Source organism: Colias eurytheme, chromosome 11 (genome assembly GCF_061535395.1).
Source record: "Colias eurytheme isolate Ceu_HAF_F1 chromosome 11, ilColEury1 Martin Lab GWU primary, whole genome shotgun sequence".
NCBI classification, from domain to species: Eukaryota; Metazoa; Arthropoda; class Insecta; order Lepidoptera; family Pieridae; genus Colias; species Colias eurytheme.
Genome location: NC_142990.1, coordinates 12396924 through 12415443, shown reverse-complemented (window position 1 = coordinate 12415443; position 18520 = coordinate 12396924). Strand labels below are relative to the sequence as shown.

General features: G+C 33.5%; 1 protein-coding gene across 1 annotated transcript in view; it reads right to left on the bottom strand.

Moving 5' to 3' along the window:
* Pus7 (pseudouridine synthase 7) overlaps positions 1-15326 on the bottom strand; it is a 42152-nt gene extending 26826 nt beyond the window's left edge. The window contains exons 1-5 of the mRNA XM_090107120.1: positions 14877-15326; positions 14203-14416; positions 6172-6313; positions 5208-5328; positions 3527-3721 (exon numbers count right to left, since the gene is read on the bottom strand). Of these exons, the coding sequence (XP_089963246.1) occupies positions 3527-3721; positions 5208-5328; positions 6172-6313; positions 14203-14416; positions 14877-15127 (923 nt within the window). The 5' untranslated portion in view covers positions 15128-15326. The remainder of the gene's footprint in view (positions 1-3526; positions 3722-5207; positions 5329-6171; positions 6314-14202; positions 14417-14876) is intronic.
* Between the last annotated feature and the right edge of the window lie 3194 nt (positions 15327-18520).

The following is an 18520-nucleotide window of genomic DNA, read 5'->3' as shown; positions in this document are numbered from 1 at the left end:
CTCTGTGTGAAAATCTCTGTGTGAAAATCTGTGTGAAAATCTCTGTGTGAAAATCTCTGTGTGAAAATCTCTGTGTGAAAATCTCTGTGTGAAAATCTCTATGTGAAAATCTCTATGTGAAAATCTGTGCCTATCGCTCGCGACTGCGCTCGCGACAGGCACAGATTTTCAATAAGTGACATTTGGCTTACAGTTGTGCGTAGCAGAGAGTTATATTACGTGATGGTCATACTTTACTAAACTATATGCTTATTTATAATGTCCAAACTCAAGTAGGTATATGAATTCATTCAGAAGTCTCGTGAAAGGCCATAAGCACAGATGTAACGCTACGAAATATCATGTAGCTGTCGGAACGCTTGCAATGATTTTTTATGTGATTTTATTTTTTTACGGGCCCTTGAAGTGGTGAACATACTGGGTAATTTTATCTTTCTTGGCATTTAATTCTTTTTTTATTCCATTCGAAGATCTAACGATAGTAAATGTTACCATACTGAATTGGCCTATCTTTCAGCTTAGCAAATAAAAAAAAATCAAGCATCTAGCGCAACAATTGACGTCACCAATCACCATGAGTGAAAATATCATCGTACTCGGCGATAGGTAAAAAATTGAAAAAAACGTCATAACTCCGAAAATACGAAAAATCGCATAACATACATGGGGGTCGGATAGCCCTCTAGGTCCTCTACCTCCCAGCTTCCGTTCATCACTACTTTTTGGGATACCCTGTATATAAATCTCGTGTCACAATGTTTGTCCTCAATGGACTCCTAAACCACTTAACCGATTATAATAAAATTCGCACACCATGTGCAGTTTGATCCAACTTGAGAGATAGGATAGTTTAAACATGTAGGTACCACGGGCGAAGCCGGAGCGGACCGCTAGTATATATATAAAATATAAAAATGAAACCTGTTTCGCGTTGTCACGTGTGAACGGGTGAACCGATTTCGATAATTCTTTTTTTATTATATTCCTTGAAGTACGAGGATGGTTCTTATGTAGAGAAAACGTAAATATGTACCACGGGCGAAGCCGGGGTGGACCACTAGTATAAGTATAATTTTTATGTTAATACTAGTTGCGCTCCGCGGTTTTACCCGCGTGGCTACGCTCCTGTTGGTCTTAGCGTGATGATATATAAGCCTATAGCTTTCCTCGATGAATGGGCTATCTAACACCGAAAGAATTTTTCAAATCGGATCAGTTGTTCCTGAGATTAGCGCTTTCAAATGAACAAACTCTTCAGCTTTATAATTTTAAGTATAGATTAATACTGTTCTAATTAACAGATGTTCCCATTAGAATGAGATGTTTTATCAAAGTGAAGAGTAGATAATATCACACTTTAGCCTCCTAACTATCGCCAGACACAAATATCATACCATAAAATCACTCCATTGCGAGTTGCAATGTGAAAAAAAGACAAACATACAAACCCTTCAATAATTTATCTAAATACTCGCTTTCGCCGCGACTTCTATTGAATGTACTTCACGTTAACGTGTTGTTTCTGTAAATATTTCTGCCAAATATACAAAATTCCGCCGGCGGCTCCGCCCGCGATTTCAAAGAAAACCTCGCATAGATCCCGTTCCCGTGGAATTTCCGGGATAAAACATATCCTATATTACTCGTGGAAAGCTTTCGAATGGTGAAAGAATTTTTAAAATCGGTCCAGTAGTTTATGAGCATTACAATCAAACAAACAAACAAACAAAGTTTTCCTCTTTATAATATTAGTGTAGATAAAAGTACAAAATCGGTCAAGTCGTTTTGGAGAAGATTCGTTACGAACATGAGATGTAACATAATAATTATTTTATTAAGGTACGTATATGCAGTGGCGTGCATTCCATAAAGACATAAAGACACTGCCTACCCTACCATTTACCAAACTCTGATCAATATTTAATATGCATAAATGAAATTCACAGCGTCATTAAATTTTATTAATTGCGCAATGTAGTTATGGAATAAAAATATATTTCAAATATATTTTAGATCCATCTATCGGTATTTTGGTAGCATTATTATCTAATTTCTATAACACCGGCTCGGCTCAAGTCACTATTCATGCGCTGCACTAGCGCCGCCACAGGACCCAGTACGTCACGGGACGGCAAAGACACAAACTATCCGTGTCTAAGTTTTTATATGTGTGCTCTGCGTGTCTACGCATATTTTATATGTGTGCGTGCCTATAAACACGGCACACTGATGTAATAAAACCACGCACACAAACACACAAGGTAGGCAGTGTCTTTTTACGAAGATATACGAATTAGGTACGAACCGAATTCGGAACTACATCGAAAGTCGAAACTGAAGTTGAATATGCGACCAATTTAAGAAGTGTGATAATGTATACAATTTTGTAGCGGTAAAGACCATCTGCAAATAGTATCATTATTCGTTTGTTTTGTTTTGGAAATAACAAACGTTTACTTTGAGGTTAAATTTGTTTTTTGAGAAAATTAATAATGTTTACTACGACAATTTGCAAGTGAAGTGTTTTGAGAGTAACTAAATAGATTATGTATATCATCAGTGTATTTTGTAAGATAATAAGGCATAAGTACCTAATTTAACGAAAAATTCTTATTTTTCTTTTATGAATAAACTTTTATCAAACAGAGAGTGATAGGGAAAAGGCCGATCTATAAATGGATCTATACCGGAATTTGTAATACACCAAGGTAAAGTTAATCATTAATTACATAATATAGAATAATAGTTAGGATATCATACCTACTTTGACAATTATTTTATAGATAATATGACCTATGTTCGTGATATGTTTTCCATTATTTTGCGGAAATACTATGTATCTCCAATCAAATATCAGTACTGCAATATGAAATATTAGTTTTTATGACTTATTATCATTGCAATATTTCTGCCTACCCTGTCCAAAAACTCTGTGCACGCCCCTGCGTATATGTAGGTATCAAGGTATGTATTTTGTGTTTCATTCCACACATTATAATCGCTCCTCTGCTTAATTTAAGAAAAAAATCTTAAATAGTTTGGAAAATCCAAAAGTGCACGCCTCATAATTTTTTTAAATAATTATTTATTAATTATTATTTTTGTTTATTTAATAACAATTAAACCACATCGAATCAGACCCTGAAAAATGAAAGGGTTCTATTCCTGAGCATACTCAAGCGTAAGAGAAAAAAAAAGACTCGATTAGTAAAGTATTTCGGTCGCTATCGTGTTAACAAGAAAAAGGATCCGCACATACAGACACACGGACGTCCAAGACAGAACTTTTTTAAACTGTTTTTAACTAGTTTAAATAACAAAAATGACATCAAAAATATCATGAATGTTAAAAATAGTGTTTTTTCTTAATATGTGTGTGTATGTATTATCTTACAAGTGCAATGTATGATACATAAAGACATTTTAAGTTTGAAAAATCAGATGTTTTGCGCGAAGTGACAGTAGTACCCACCTCAACGCTTCGCTTATGAGGCGTGCAAAATTCACCATAAAATAAAATAATTACCTGTTCCCCTGCAACATTCCGAGTTTCAAATGCGCATTACTAAATGTATAATTGCCCACTTTAATATCAGGTAACCCCTTGCATGCTGCGGCTATCTTCCGTGGGTCCACTTTACGTAAACTGAACCATTGTGATGTTTTGGCCCTTCGGTCTTTTGTACCCGCGTAACCCACCATCGAGGGTTTTAGACTTGCACTGAAAAATAAGATAAACATTAAATTATTTTATCGCTGGTTTGTAGGAAACAATTTTTTATTGAACTGAAAGTTCTTTATCTGGGTTGGAAAAAAATTTAGTGTAACATTTTTTCGTTACGCGCCATCTTTTTCTTATCCCTACCACGCGTGATTCGACGTATTTCTGTAAAGTTGCATAATATAGCAATTTTTTTTGACAAATAACGTCATAAAGAAGTTTCACTTCTTACGTGTGTACACTAGTACACGCACACATTTTTTTATTTTACCAGATAATATAGGCTAGGTAAACTTTTCAGCTTCTAAATGATTCATCGAAATCGGTTCAATAGTTGAAGACTTGACACACATATAAGTGAAACATTTAGGCTACGCGCAGACATACAGCGTTCTGCGTTCCGCGTTCTGCGTTCTGCGTTCGTCAGTTCTGCGTTCTGCGTTCTAGCGCACACAGGAGCCGTTCAAGACATTTGCGTTCTATTTCGTGACTCTCCGCACGTGAAACATGTCTCTCGAAAGTTCATCTTCCGAAGATGAAGCCTTGCTTTTGTGGAGTCTAGAGGAGTCAAAAAAAAGTAGAAAATGTTGGGTACACCCTATCAACACGAAACGAGATGATATGGGAGAATTTAGTATTCTTATCCCTGAGCTGCTTCAAGATGAAGAGGGATTTTATTATATTTATTTTCGAATGTCAATAAATAGCTTCAATGAGTTACATGGCTATGTAAAATCTGAAATAGAAAAACAAGATACCAATTGGAGAAGACGGACCAGTCATAGCGAGAACGCGAGTTCTTTGTAATTCTGTACAGAGAACGCGAGAACGCAAGCGTTCCGAATGACCGCCGCGGTCTAATTGCGTTCTGTGTGCGCCGGCGCTATAGATCCTTCACATTACAAAGAACGCGGAACGCAGAACGCAGAACGCGGAACGCAGAACGCTCTCTGTCTGCGCGTACCCTTACAAAGACTATAACACAGTTACGCAATATGCCATTGTGTGCATTATTCATATTTGTTCAGGTAATTTGCTTTATTAACATTTTTATAAATACATAATGTAATATTATATTACAACATATTGTAATGTAGTTGCAGAGTATTGTAAAAAATTAATTTATGCTAGACTAGCTTTCCGCCCGCGGCTTCGCCCGCGTTTTCAAAGAAAAACTCGCATAGTTCCCATTCCCGTGGGATTTCCAGGATAAAACCTATCCTATGTGTTAATCCAAGTTACCCTCTATATGTGGGCTAAATTTCATCGTAATCGGTTCAGTAGTATTTACGTAAAAGAGTAACACACATCCTCACAAACTTTCGTATTTATAATATTAGTAGGATAGTAATATCATGTTCCCGGACGGAGTTCCAAACAATATAAAGGCCAATTGTTACCTAACAGATTGCCTGGTCGCAGTTATATAAAAAAAAAAAGTAGGATAGTAGGATAGGATAATTTACCAATAATTATAACTACTTACTTCATTCTCAGCTGTTTAATAATCCGAGACGCAGCTTCCATAGTATCGCAGTTCTCTTTATACACGATAAAGCGCACATATTCGCCCGGCCATACCCACTTCACTCTGTTATCTACGCGAACTGAAAAAAAAATATAATTGAGTTATGTGTACACTAAATAAAATAATTATTGAGGTAAAATTATTTATAAATTGGTAGTAACTTTTATTTGATGTTTATATATGACTAGCTGTGCTCCACGGTTTTACCCGCAGTGCTCCACTCGTGTTGGTCTTAGCGGGATGATGATATCATTAAAGATATTATACACACAACAAAGAGAAATATCATAAAGCTATAGGGCTATATATTATATAGCCTATGCCCTATAGCTTTCCTATATAAAAATGGATAAATGGGCTATCTAACACCGAAAGAATTTTTCAAATCGGAACAGTAGTTCCCGAGATTAGCACGTTCAAACAAACAAACAAACTCTTTAGCTTTATAATATGAGTATAGATTAAAGTTTAATAAGACGATTGAGCCTTAACTGTTATGCATTGAAGTGAAATATGATACATTGTATAAATAATTTGCACCAATTGAAATTCAAACCTTGCAAAATGGTTTATATTCATCATTAAAATAGTTATGCGAATCTAGTCACATATCATATTACATGGACTGTAAAAATTTTAGGGAATTTTAGTGGAAAAAAAAACTTTTTTTTACGATTATTATTTTTGGCAAAATGAATATTTGATATATAGAATAATTTAATAGAAAAAAAGTGTGCCTGTACTAGTGTACACACGTAAGAAGTGAAACTTCTATAAGATCTTATTTTTCAAAAAATAATTTACTATGTGCAACTTAACAGAAGTACGTCGAATAAAAGATGGCGCGTAACGAAAAAATGTTACACTAAATTTTTTTCCAACCCCGATAAAGAAGTTTCACTTCAAATATATAAAAACTCACCTCCTTTCCTATATTTAACAAAGGTACAATATTTCTTCTCGTCTCTAGTGACAGTGCTGCCAACAATACCTTCTCCAAATGCCTTCTTTACAGCATCATGTATCTTTGTTCTGTCTTCTTTTGACATTCCTGTGACATCTACCTGGAACATATAGAATCCATACTAATATTATAAATGCGAAAGTAACTCTGTCTGTCTGTCTGTTACTCAATCACGCCTTAACTACTGAACCAATTTGCATGAAATTAGGTATATAATTATTTTGATATCCGAGATAGGACATAGGCTACTTTTTATCCCGGGAAATAGAATGGGTTTTATCCCGGAAATCCCACGGGAACGGGAACTATGCGGGTTTTTCTTTGACTGCGCGGGCGAAGCTGCGGGTGGAAAGCTAGTGTTTTCATAAAAACTAGAGTAAGAGCTGAGGGACTATTTATTTATATAAGTACCACTAATATCATAAATGCCAAAGTTTGTGAGTATGTTCGTTACTCTATCCCGCACATACTACCAATATAGAACCAATTACAATGTAATTTGGTTTGTAGGTAGCTGAAGACCCAGAATAAAACATAGGCTATATAATGCGGAGTTCTTTTTTTAAAAACGCGGGCGAAGCCGCGGGCGGAAATCTAGTATGTATAACAATAAACTTGTCCAGCCTTGATTTTATACTATAGGAGGATGAAGATGAAAAAAATTGTACATACCTATACATACATATAGATTGAAATAAAAAAATCATGAATTACGACGCTAGAGCCAAATCCCGAAAAAAAAACGTGCAGGGCGATATACCTAGCGGTGAATTTGATAGTTTGTTAAATTAAACTAAATGTACACTTATTAATTTATTACTAAAATCACTGCTTTTACACTTTTACTTGTTAATATTATTGTTAATTGTTATAATATGTTAAAACGTTACGTCGCGACGGTTAAATGTTGTTTAGTGGACTGCCTTAATTTGGGTTGAACGCTGCCCGCGATACCTAGTATTGCTGACTAGGGTGTTCAGTGGTCATCGCACTGAACAAAATGAATTTTTAAAACTACATTTAATTAAAATAAAACTTAGTACACTTATGTCTGCTCAATGCAGACCGGATATCTAGAATAACAATGTAATATTATCAATTGTTTAAAAGAGAACTGCTTATGCTAACACAGCAAAACCATTCCCACATTCCGTTCCCGTGCGAACGGCGCGAGTCGCATCGTCAGCAGTTTGTTAAGGCCAGGCAGTAACATGTGTAAAATATTTTGACTTCTCATTGCAATAATTTGTGAAGATAAAAAATTTATTTATTATAAAAACTAACTTTAGACATTTGGCTTTGCCAGTTTTGTCTATAACCTAATGAAGCATATACTATAAATCTTCCTCAAGAATCACTCTATCTATAAAAAAATGCAAAATCTGTTGCCTTATTTTTAAACATTTAAGAATAGTAGACAGACAGCGTCAGCAACTTTGTTTTATTATATACTAGCTTTCCGCCCGCAGCTTCGCCCGCTCTGTCTAAAACCTAATAAATAATATACTAAAACCTTTCTCTTGAATCACTCTATCTATTACAAAAAACCGCATCAAAATCCGTTGCGTAGTTTTAAAGATTTAAGCATACATAGGGACATAGGGACAGAAAAAGCGACTTTGTTTTATACTATGTGTAGTGTATGTCCTTCCCTATTATCGGCTCTTAGACGCACACGACCTCTCACTCCGACCGCCTGCAACCAACTGAGCTGTGTGAGCGGTGTCACCGTTGCACGTGCGCAAGAGATGACATAATACTTCCCTCTCTTTCACTCACATACACTACATCCCTCCTTTATTTTAGAAATTTTTAATTTTTTCAATTAATTTTATTAAATAAAATATTATGTTCTATTCGGGTATGTTATATGTATGCTTCTATTCTAGTCTATACCTAAGCACCAGTATCAGTTAGTAAACAACTCAGGGACACGTCCGCTCCATACCAGCGATAGAGTAGAATGTGTCACCTGGCCTAGTAATATAATTCTATCTATATGCAACATCTCTCCTTTTCATTTTTTTTTCTTTTTTTTTCCATAAAGTGTATGTACCTATATTCAAAATTATAATAATTTTTACAATATATGTATTCAAATCGATGTTAATTAATAATTTTTTCAAACTCAAACCTTCATTCATCAACCAGACCTCGTCCAGAAACGTTTTAAAATCGTCAGTATAAGGACAAAATATGAATTTACCACTGGTTCGGAAAGCCGCCTCAACAGAGAAGAGCCGGCAAGAATATATATAGGCATATAGTCGCTCCTTCAAAATCATAGAAATGTAACATCTTACATAGGTATTTATAATAACAATAATGACAATTTATTTAAGTATACGACAATCTATCATGAATAAGTTGTATACTTATATTTAAGTTTATTAAGTCATTATTTATTTATTAACCAATGGGACGAAATCGTTTTCAGTAACTTAATGTATATGTAAGGTATAATGTCTAAACTATGTTCCTTCTGTAACTTAACTATACTTTTGACTAACTGTACCTGTACTGTACCTGTACTGTACTTAACCTGTTTTATTTGTTCCTTACATGACTATTGCACTACCTTGTTGATATGTTTCACTCACTATTTATCATGACCTGCACTCCAGGTCATTTAGAAGAGGTGAATGCTGCTTCTTCTGACGCATAATTTAATTCACTTTACCTGCACCGGCATCTGCACCATCTAAGTAACCACTGTTTTCCCACATATTAAAATTATTAATAAATGATAGCTGCAAACCGAATTATTACCAAGTGAAATGCCTATAGACTGGGTACATACTTAAATGCTCGGTTATTATTTAATATCTATATTCTGTATATTATGTACTTCGTTACTAAAATATATGTTCCGATTTTAATTCAATATACCTAATAAAATCGGAATGTAATATAATATGTATATATAATATGTACCCTAAATAATATAATGAATATTATACGGCAAAATTTAAACCAAACATTAATTGGTTCATTATTTATTCTTATTTAAGCAACAACAACTTATCATATGATCCTTAGGCACAGGGGAGATATGTTTATTTATTCGTTTGTCCGTCTCTCTTTCATATCGCAATAAAGCGATTTATGATATATTTTTGGGTGATAGTTTAGAGGCTAGAAAGTGGCAGCCTTTTTTATAGCGCATTAAAAATATTTAATTCATACAGATACATAGTATTACAATGTTAAGGTTCATAATTATCAATTATTTAAATACCAACTTTCGGGTATAAACCACTCTGACAGAATTATAGTCTTAGTGGAGCTTGCTCTGCAACAGTACAATATCATACTATACTGTGCCATTGACTTCTATTGAACCGCTTTTAGCTTAACCTGTATGTTCGTATGACTGTTATCCACCGATTCTTTTCGATTCGCTTATGACCTACCCAAACCGTACAGATTTAACTTCAGTGACAATATTACAACAATTTATTGACAATACAATAATGAATATTTAGTAAAGCGTGATTAATAATGTATTACTTTTTTTATACTTCTTATTGTAACCTCAACACACACGCGGTGTTGTTCATTGTATGATTATTACATTAATAACACATAGGTATTTAAAATTAAATAACGAATCAAAATGTATCATTTTGTTAATGACTTTTTTTATTTGTTACTTATGATAACATTTGTATATTTTGTATTACTGACAACTTAATACCCACTTGAAAAAGAAAAAGATAACTTAATGACTATAATAATGGCTAGACATTAATCACACATTAATGGTCTGAAAATAAGTAGTTGGATACATATTTTTTTTTAACTGTACAATGTTAACTGTAACAATCAATAAAAACTTTGTTACCTATAACTATATAAGTATTTGCATAAATTAATTAACTTGAATTTACAATATTCAATTTTGCATTTCGAAATCAATACCACTATACCACCTCAATATTGTAGAGATTAATACTTGGAATTTATATTCTGACTAAGGCACGAATGGTGACCTTTTCGCGATAATACATTTTTTTTTGCTTTGACAAGAAATCTTTAACGTATTTCTTAATTGATAATCTTTTATTCAATCTAGTACGATATCCATTATTTTCTCGCAGCGGTGTTAATGCATTAGGTGCGATATTTAATGTTCAAAAGATGAGCTCTTAAAAGATGTATTACGTAAGTACCTACTTTATGAATATGAAATCAGACCAGTCTTACAAACCACCATTAAAACTTGGATTTTATATGAATTACTACGTTGTAAATCTTATTAAATTCTTAATAACTTTTTAAACTTGTAAATAAAATTATTAGTGTATTTACTTTTATAATACTATTCACGTGATGTTTGTGTTGCTGATTTTCTCGTCTATTATAAAATTGGTGTTTTTAAATTAAAAACAGTCGTTATTAATATAGTAATAACTAGATGCACATGGTGTATGATTTTACCATGGTTCTTACATATACTTTGCATATACCAATATTTGCGGTATGATGTGGTTATGATCCATTTTTTTATTTTACATTAAATGTTCGTCTTGAAATTGACCTTTATTATCTATCTAAAAATTTTAAGTGTATATTTGACAGGTTGTTTGTCACTATACACTATCTATCAAAGTAATCTACTATATAAAAATAAGTCGGGTTTTCCTTCCTGACGCTACAACTCCAGAACGCACGAACCGATTTCCACGGCTTTGCACTCGTTGGAAAGGTCTCGTGAGGTTTATAACAAGGAAAAGGTGTCTCTGGTGCGAAACGGACATCGCCAGGTTTGCTAGTTATTAACAATTAACGATTCATATTTTATGCCAACTGTCTATTGTCCAACTATTGTCTTTCACGGTATATTATTGTATAAATTACGTAAAAGTCGTTTTCAACGTTCCAACATGTAATGATTAACAGTGTGTTATACCTAACCCCAAACCGGGGTGCTACATTTCCGCTGAGGGAGTGGTGTTATGCTACTGCTACGTTCCGTTTAGAAAGCTTCTACACACCCGCAACGTTCCCGCGCAGGGAATTGTCGCGTCCTTGCCACGTTCCGATAAGGAACCTCATACGCTGCTACATACCGCTTAAGACCCATCTTCAGTAGTACTACGACATTGCTACGATTGCCGCTGAGGAAATCCTTCTACGTCTTGCTTGCTTCGGCTCCTTAATTCCTGTTGAAGGAATTCAGCGACCAACCCTAAAGACATCCTACCGCCTAGCCTTCGCAACGAGACGCGCACTCCATCTTACGTCCACCTATATCAGTAAGAGTCCTACCGGAGGGTTTGGACCTAGGCACACCACGACCCTTATTGTTACTGATATTTGTATTTTATTTTATTAATTAACTAAATTAATTGTCGACTGTATGGTGAGTATCTAGTTCTTATTATTATTTTTTTGTTTCCACCTCACCTACAACACCACATAGTATATACAATAAAAATGAATAGCCAAATATGTTGCTAAGTGTAAAACTCAAACCTCGGCGCGCGGCGTATCGGCTCGACCAATTCGGATAATATTCATGTTCCAATTCGTTTAACGAACCGATAAAAGGCGAAAGAGCATTACAACGTCTGCCAGGTGGGTAGTTTGAAATAATGAATATTGAGACTACTCTGTATGTCTCTCATTCCATTTATTTTTGTTTTCGAATATTCATTGTTTTATTACCTTACCCTGTTTATGATTATTATATTATCACTTAACCTGTCTAACTTTATAGTTGTCGGTTAAATGTGCAATACCTATCGCAGATATTTTAGGTATTGTTATCATTATGATTATTCTTTCGTTGTTTAACAAAATCTGCTATGAAATTATGAAAATATTAAGTCACTTTTAGATAAGAATAATAAAAGCTACTGTAAATATTTTAGTATTTACTGTATGCTCTTAAAAATTGTATTATTCCATTTTTTATTTGGATATCAATACTAACCGTAAGTATTTTCGAAGATACAATCTATCTTACGAACAATAAATACTTCACTGTGAAATGGTGACGAACTATCACTTTTTTTTTTTAGATCGCGTATTTAAGTGCATGAATTCGCAATATGGGCATCACCCAAAATATAAACTTTTTATACGAGCATCACCCGTATCACATCACTACAGGCATCACCTGTATTGTAATTATATTACGACCACCAGGCATCATCTGGTATAACGTTATAAAATACACACGGGCCGGGCGTCACCCGATTTTTCTTGACCACCAGGCATTATCTGGTAACACAGTACAAAGTACACACAGGCATCACCCGTTTTTTCCTGTACTACCAGGCATCATCTGGTAACACATTTAAAATTACGTACACGGGCGTTACCCTTTTTTAAAAGTGAAACTTTTATTACATCGTCTCAAACTTTTTGGACTGTGTAGCGCATGTCGCGTGACGGTCGGCTGCCGAGTAGGTATAAAGCAGTGTTCGGAACCGTTCGAACAGTTTCACTTTTACCGTGGTTTCATAAACCACACAACATTTTTTTTTTTTGTCAGGCTTCATCTTGTAACATTATAGCTTAACAACAACAACTTTAGAAATCCCTTGTCGTGGTCCACATCACCATCGAAACACATACTTCAACTTACATGAACTTACATAATGTTACTATATTGGCCTGTCCAGGAAACTTACGTTCCTTGCATGATAACCATTAATTACTTCTTTATGCAATAATGAATAATCTTAAATAATACTCATGCAACTTCACATCGAGTAATTATATAAGATATAAGTGGGTATTTGGTATAATTATATTTTTGTAACCAGACAAATCTATTCTGAGCTGATCGGGAATCGAACCTTCTTAGCTCATTTAATCATGTTTAACCAATCCTTTAAGCAGGTTTTTACATATCAGTATCAATAAATTTATATGTAAACAAATGTCCCAAAATAATAATCTACAGCCTTGACTAAACAAAATAATATCACATAAATTAGTCTCGCTTAACGCAGTTACAGTCCTATGAATGACTACGTGAGTACTGGACGACGCTAGCTGTATACCCGTACACTGTACAGTGTATTTATCATACAGGCACCATACGCTCGAGCAATAAAGACAGCCCGCTTATGCATTGGTATCAGTGTAGTTGTGTATACGAGAAACAATTTACAACACCTACTTTATCCTTCTGGCTACAATGACTCTATTATACAGCTAGTAGACGCGGCATACGCCAACATCATTGCACTAAAAAAAACAGCGTAATTAATACATACCTACTTACTAACGCATTATCACCAATACAGTTGTTCTCTCTTTCACTCTCACGCACGAGACATAATACATGTCTCACTCATGTACTTCGTAATAACAACTGCCGATTAAAATATAGAAAGAACGTCCAGTCACGACGCTGAATGGTGCGTGACTAAGTGAAACTCGGGCACTTAGCTGAGTTTTTCTTGCCAAAATAGAGAGCGGGTAACGTATCTAGCTTTTTTATATATCATAGTCTGGCTACAATTATTTAAGAGGTTTTGCTAAATCTTTATGTAAACGAAACCTTCGTTTTCTACGGAGGCACGCACATGTTATTTATTTACTTTGTGCGGGTATTTTTTATGTAAGCGGCACAAAATATCATAATGAAAATAAGTATGTGTGTATATTATTATTAACTTTAATATTCCCTTCGATGTAACTCGACTGTGGATATAATTAGTTCAATAGTTATCACAGCACACCTATTTCCTCCCCTTTTTTTTTGTTTTGTAATTTTTTTTTTTATTATCAAAAAAAATTACTTACATTTATTCCCGATTTACCTCGTCGCCAAAAATGTAGTGTATGTCCTTCCCTATTATCGGCTCTTAGACGCACACGACCTCTCACTCCGACCGCCTGCAACCAACTGAGCTGTGTGAGCGGTGTCACCGTTGCACGTGCGCAAGAGATGACATAATACTTCCCTCTCTTTCACTCACATACACTACACTATGTAGTGATAGTGAAACAATAAAAAAAACTACAAACCTCAACAGTATCATAATCGGGACCAGTACTCATCGCAAGCTTGTTTATCCTATCCCATGTTTCCATCGGCAGTATTTCCAGGTTATACTTATTAAGCAGTAGATCCTCGTCTTCGAGTACTGTTTCATCCTCGGGAGGCTCTGGCGGCGAGAGATTCGTTAGTTTCGCTATCTCACCGTTTTCATTCACTTCTGATACTTGGAAGTCTGAAAATCTAATCGTTTGTTGCGTTAATTGATAATTCAATTACTTTAGCAATTTGATGTGAAATCATGTTGCGGCTTTATATTGTTCGGATAGCTAAATAGAGCAACTGAAGTGACAACTGCTTTATATTGAAGCCAATTGCCAACTGAACAATAGAGACACTACATATTAGATAGAGACAATACACATTTCAACATAATATGTAACATGATACCTGTAACCTGACACAATAAGTAATGTAAAATGTGCTTATGGCACACATGTTGTGCAATGTGTGTGAGTTAAAAACGCTTATTTCACTTCTGTGAATAATTTTAATCAGTCTATCAATTTTATACAATGCAGTAATAATATTATAAAATATGCAGGTCAAGTTTCGATTCACATAACCAAAGAACTTTACAATAAAATAATTGCAACAAAACTTGCCGTATATGGATCAAGGTGTAGAGAGAAAAATAAATTACCTTGACTTAATAATACCGTTAAAACCATCATGTTCGCTGACGTATTCTGTGACACCAATCTCTTTTTCCGTTAAGCCTCTAGCGCCTGCCGGCTTTTCTTCCTTTCTCCATTCACTTTTATTATCGTTATAATTATGTCTTCCACCAGAAGGGCCGTAGCCGTAGGGTCTACGGGAACCTCTGAAACCTCTGGAACCTCTGTTCCCTCTTCCTCTCCAAGGTCTATAGTTATTTCCACCGCGGCCACTCATATTTCAATCTTAACCTATAAAATTTTCTATATACTGTATTAGTACAACTACAACGAACTCTCTATTCGACTTATACAGTTTTGCTGATAGCAGCACTTGGAATTCTGTATAGAATATATAACAATTTCTATATCATTTGTTTATTAATCATAAAGCCACCCTTGCTTAAAATTTATAAACATTAGGTATTGAATTTTGCTGACATTGACAACTAATAAACGTGCCGCATGTTTGTATGTCAATGCCAATTAATGTCAATTTGAGAACTGTCATCCTATAAACCACAGATAAAATTTATTTATATTTGAGAGTATACACTATAGCTACCTCAAATATCTTTGCGGAATCCCCCACGGCTTTGCTCGGGGATTTCCTGTAGCATACTTATAACAAGCTTCTTGCTTATAACATAAACTTATATTACTAAATAACACAAATTCTGACCATAAAAGAACTCCGATGCGATATAAACGACTGACAAATATAATATACAATTTCAAATCTATACTCATGATAAAAAACTGAAGAGTTTGTTTGTTTGTTTAATCTCAAGAACTTCTGGTCAGATTTGAAAATTTCTGTCGGTGTTGGATAGCCCATTTATCGAGGAAAGCTATAGGCTATATCACCACGTCGCGTCGCGCTCTAACGCGCTAATCTCGGGAACTACCTGATCCGATTTGAAAAATTCTTTCGGTGTTAGATACCTATACACTAAACATTTATCGAGGAAGGTTATAGGCTATGTATATAATATCATCACGCTACGACCAACAGTCGAACCACGGGGATGAAACCGCGCGGAGCAGCTAGTTACCTATAATCAACTAGCTCTTAGAATTTAAAACAGATTAAAGCAATATGAACATTATCTACAAAGAAAATAAAATCAATGCAAAGGTCTATAAGAACTAATTTTATACCTACATATTTGGTTTAAAATTATAATGTATTTGGATTCATAAATAACTAGCTATTCCCTGCGATTTTACCCGCATTGCTCCGCTCCTAATTACATATTATAGGCTCATGCCTTCTTCGATGGATTATATACGATTAGGTCCTTCAATAAAACACAAAAACCAGTCTTGTAAATGACATGTAATTTAAATACTGTAAACAAGAGATCCGATATTTTATTCGTTTATAGTTATTAGGTACGACGTACATTGAAACATAGTCTAGCTTCAAAGTAAACACTAACTGCGTTGTAGCACTATTAAACATTAATTATATGAGAATAAGTTTATTGCATAACATATTGCAAATATGAACATATTATACCAAATGTAATAAGTATACCGTTGAAATAAGTATTTAAAATTAATAAAATTTGTGCTCAAAAGATATACAAGAGTGGTTTTAAAATCCCTAAAATACGGTATTTAAGAATAAATAAGCACACAGAGTACAGACATATATGTATATTATTTATAATATACTTAATGTTTGTATAATTCAAATAGAGCTGCCATATTAAAAGAAAAGAAATATAAAATTAATTAAATGCGTTCTTAAGTAATATTGTTATAAATAAATATAATAAAAAAATCTCTGAATAACATTAATTAGCCCTTATTATTGGTCATTGATTTGATCGTAAAAAAGATTTCATATACATAGCATTACTTGAAATAAAAATAATTCACTGTAATAAAAAAGCACCACAATGATTATCCCACATATACATTTGGTATAATGCATTCCTTAAAAGACTAGCAAAGCTAAATAATCTAATATACTCTCAAAACTATAGATACATCAATAAAAGGAACAATAATAATAATTCGATACTGCTATGGCTAACACGTTCTTAAAAAAAAGAATACCTTTCCAAATCTATGAAAATAAAATCTAAACATTAAAATTACTTGTCAAAAAATATACATAAAATATATTGTTGATAAATGCAATTAATATCAAGCAGAAGGTAATAACTTGCGTATACAGTGTTATAGCATCAACCCCTTGAAAACACATTAAAAAAAATTTGTCGACATTTTACAAAACCCGATTAAAAATTACTTGAGAAAATAAACATGGAAATATTAATAATCAAAGTGTCAATAATTCATTTAATTAAATACATTCAATATTATTTTTAATTGATTTCATCAAACGTTACTTTTTCAAAATTCTCTAATATAATAATAATAATATAAAATAAAACCAACAACAATAATTGCGTGAAAATATCCAATGGATCTAGTCTATGACATATCTAGTCTAGTTATTCACAAGAGGTAAAAAACCACGAAATACAAGGTAATAAAAACTATCTTCAAACAGAAATACCCAAAAATTTTAAGTACTGTAAAATTGGGTTAATTTGAGGATAGACAGTAAATATAACCTTTAAAATCGTGTATGTGAAATATTAAATGCAACATCAAGCATACTTTGGCAGTGATGGGAATTGACAATAAGGGCATCACTTGGATAATAATATTTGAGATCATAAATGATCAAATATTTAAGTATTTGATACAAGTCAATGTGAATACAGTCTATGAGTCTAGTATGATTCGTCTATAATTTAATTATTTTTTGAAGACCAGTGTTGCCGTGTGAAATATTTTAAATATCAAATCGATATTTGCACAAATTTTCAAATATAAAATATTAATGAATTGGTTTGTGAGTAAAATGTTAATAATAATGGATCAATATACAGACTCATATGCAAGACTATATTCTTATAAAAATATGAACAAATATGAGCAAGAATTATAATATTATTCGTCGTTTAATTTATCGCCATCTTTAGACTTTTTAGTTTTTAATGATTACATAAAAATGTATTGTGTACATTGAAGTATTATTACTACGTATAGAGAGGACACCACGAACAAAATCTGAAAAGAGCGGCCGCGGCGGCGCGGGGCGCGCGTGTCGCGGCTAGTGAGTCATACCTTTGTAGATATTCTGCCTCTTATTACTTATAAATTAAAAGCAATCAATGCAACAAAAAAATATTGTTTATCTTATTAAAAAAATATGAATAAACTTATCAATTAAAACCAATCAATGTAACAAAAAAAAATTGGCTCTAACTCGTGTTACAAAATATAGTGTAGTAGCGATGTCCTCTCTAGCACGTAGTACATAGTAACTCAATGATTGTGTACGAAATATTAGCTAAAAGCAAGTGGTAGAAGCTTAAGGAATAAAATATGTTACTTGTTTTTAAACAAGAAATAGTGAATTAAAACATTGTGTGTAAATTGAATTGTCATAATCAATTAATATAATAAATAATTTGATCATTGAGATTAAGAATTAATATCTCTTAACTCTACGGATATTATGTTATTTTGTTTAAGGCTCAAGACATTGTCTTTGCTTTAAAGACACAACACACATGCATGTACTGACAATTAGTTTTGTTAATTT